We start from the raw sequence: 2,162 nt of genomic DNA, 5'->3' as shown, positions 1-2,162 counted from the left end.
CCGCGATGACAGTCCCTCACGGGATGAAGCAAGCTACGGCGCGGCAATCAATCGAGATAGCCAATCGGCATCGCGGAAAAGAGGCTTCAATTTTACGATACAAACGAAATTCACTCAGGTAACACGCCTTTTTTAAAAATGGATACATTCTTAATCTCATTGTAAAAAATCTAGTCAGGATTTTGTGACCGATGTTATGGCAAGATGAAATATATGTTCCATCCCACACGTATTGCAGTTTCTCAACCATAAAGTTTATGATGTTTATATAAGTTATTGTTTTTAGAGTGTCTCTAAGTTGTCGAAACGTTATTTCTGCTTTCATAATAGCTTTGAAACAATCGTCAGACACTTTATATAATTTACCATCCTTATAATCATGTAAATCAATAACAAATCCATATGGATGATTATTAGGACCTTGCCATAATACAGCATTAAAACATACATCACAAGTATTGCACACTTTCTTAATGCTATGTATCACAGCTCCAGCAATATCATATATGATTGGCTATTCCCACTTATCTAACAAGTTTAAATGGACATATGTCAGTTCTGGTATGTACATGAATAGCTGATGAAGCTTCCATGAATGTTTTAACCTCCTTTTTTTGGCATTTTTCAGTTGCCAATTGTTTTGACACGTCAAAGAAATTTATATTAATACTTTCGAGCTCATCCACTGAAATGTCAGTGTCATAACTAGTTGCTTTGGAGCAAGAGGAAATTTGTGTCATAGTAATGAGTTTCTTTACTACCTATAATAGGGATATTTGTTACATCTTTCAAGCATTGTACAGTTTGTCGAAATCTTCGTATATAGTTTTCGTATTACAATGATTTTCACTATTTTCAATTCCCTCTACTTGCAATGAGGGAATAGCAGATGTTTTCAGCCTTCGAAGAATTCCATTTCCTCTTGTGTTCTCTACATAATCCTCAGGAACAAAGTGCAACTGCAACGAAATAGACAATACATGATAAACATACACACATCTAAAGGCATGTTTCAATATTTTATGAATCCTATAACATACCTCACAAACTCTGCTATTACATTTTAGACTCCACCCGGGACGGTTACGAGTAATCCAAGCTACCCACGCATTTCGATGTTCCACATTCTTCTTAGGAAATTTATGCATACATAGTCCATCTTTTTCTGTTGTTGTACAACCAAATACCTCACACACTTTTACCATCTTTATTCACAAACTCTTGATTTCTATAAAGACGACGAATGTAATAAGTTTATAAAAATATTTAAAAATATGATCACATTTTCTCTTAATTAGTTACAAGTAAACAGAAATATATTACTGATTATTGTATGATATAGCCCTCATCCACACAAAATGCATATATTTACGATGTCCCAAAAACTTCACGAATGTCCTACAATTTTTTTCTTAATAATATTAAAAATATATTAATCTTTTTCACTCACCTAACCTGATGTAACACGTTACTTTGCACACGTGCACACGGAATCAGCTGCGGGTCCGATAGCCTCGGTTTTGATTGGTGCCGCGGTCAGCCAATCAGCAAGCGTGCCCTCAATGTCGCTTCTTTGATTATCTAGGCCTCTAGTCGGACTTACAACGCAATTGTGTAAACTGAAACTAAAAATAATATATTTTATATTAATTTGATATTGTCAAGTAAAATAATATAATAGAAGAATATTTATAACAGTTATACAAATTTATATGGATAGATCCATTATAGAGTATATATTTATATATGATTATCTTTAACCTTATAAATATACTTTCACATGATTACACATGATAATATACTAGTATATAAAACCATATATGGCTATATAAAGGAAGTATACTTAAAGAGATTTAGCCATATAATATTGTTCAAGATTATATTTCCATTTCTTATATGACTATACATATAATTATATATTTACTAATATGAACAAATAAGAGGTATTTTTTCCCGAGTATATAATCATATATGCTTATATATGGCCATATATAATTATATGGAATCCGATGGATCTCGACGTACGAGGCGGGTTCGCAGGTGGGTCCCGCAAGGTTCGCGGTGCTGGGCCTCCTCCTGTGGAACCTTGCGTTTGACTTGGTGCTGAGGACGCTCATTCCTCGTGGTTGTCACATTGTGTGCTACGCGGACGACACATTGCT

At 34.1% G+C, this 2,162-nt stretch overlaps 1 protein-coding gene across 1 annotated transcript; it reads right to left on the bottom strand.

Moving 5' to 3' along the window:
* Positions 1-519: 519 nt before the first annotated feature.
* On the bottom strand, positions 520-1,503 carry LOC112468276. Its single transcript, XM_025037398.1, has 3 exons — positions 1,451-1,503; positions 1,041-1,228; positions 520-959 (listed from the first exon to the last, which is right to left on the bottom strand). The coding sequence occupies exons 2-3, from the start codon at positions 1,203-1,205 to the stop codon at positions 789-791; spliced, it is 336 nt and encodes a 111-aa protein (XP_024893166.1). The 5' UTR covers positions 1,206-1,228; positions 1,451-1,503; the 3' UTR covers positions 520-788.
* Between the last annotated feature and the right edge of the window lie 659 nt (positions 1,504-2,162).

This window comes from Temnothorax curvispinosus, unplaced genomic scaffold, assembly GCF_003070985.1.
Source record: "Temnothorax curvispinosus isolate PA1 unplaced genomic scaffold, ASM307098v1 QBEX01001769.1, whole genome shotgun sequence".
NCBI lineage: Eukaryota > Metazoa > Arthropoda > Insecta > Hymenoptera > Formicidae > Temnothorax > Temnothorax curvispinosus.
Note: the sequence above shows the minus strand (reverse complement) of the source record. Positions and strands in the feature narration are given on the sequence as shown.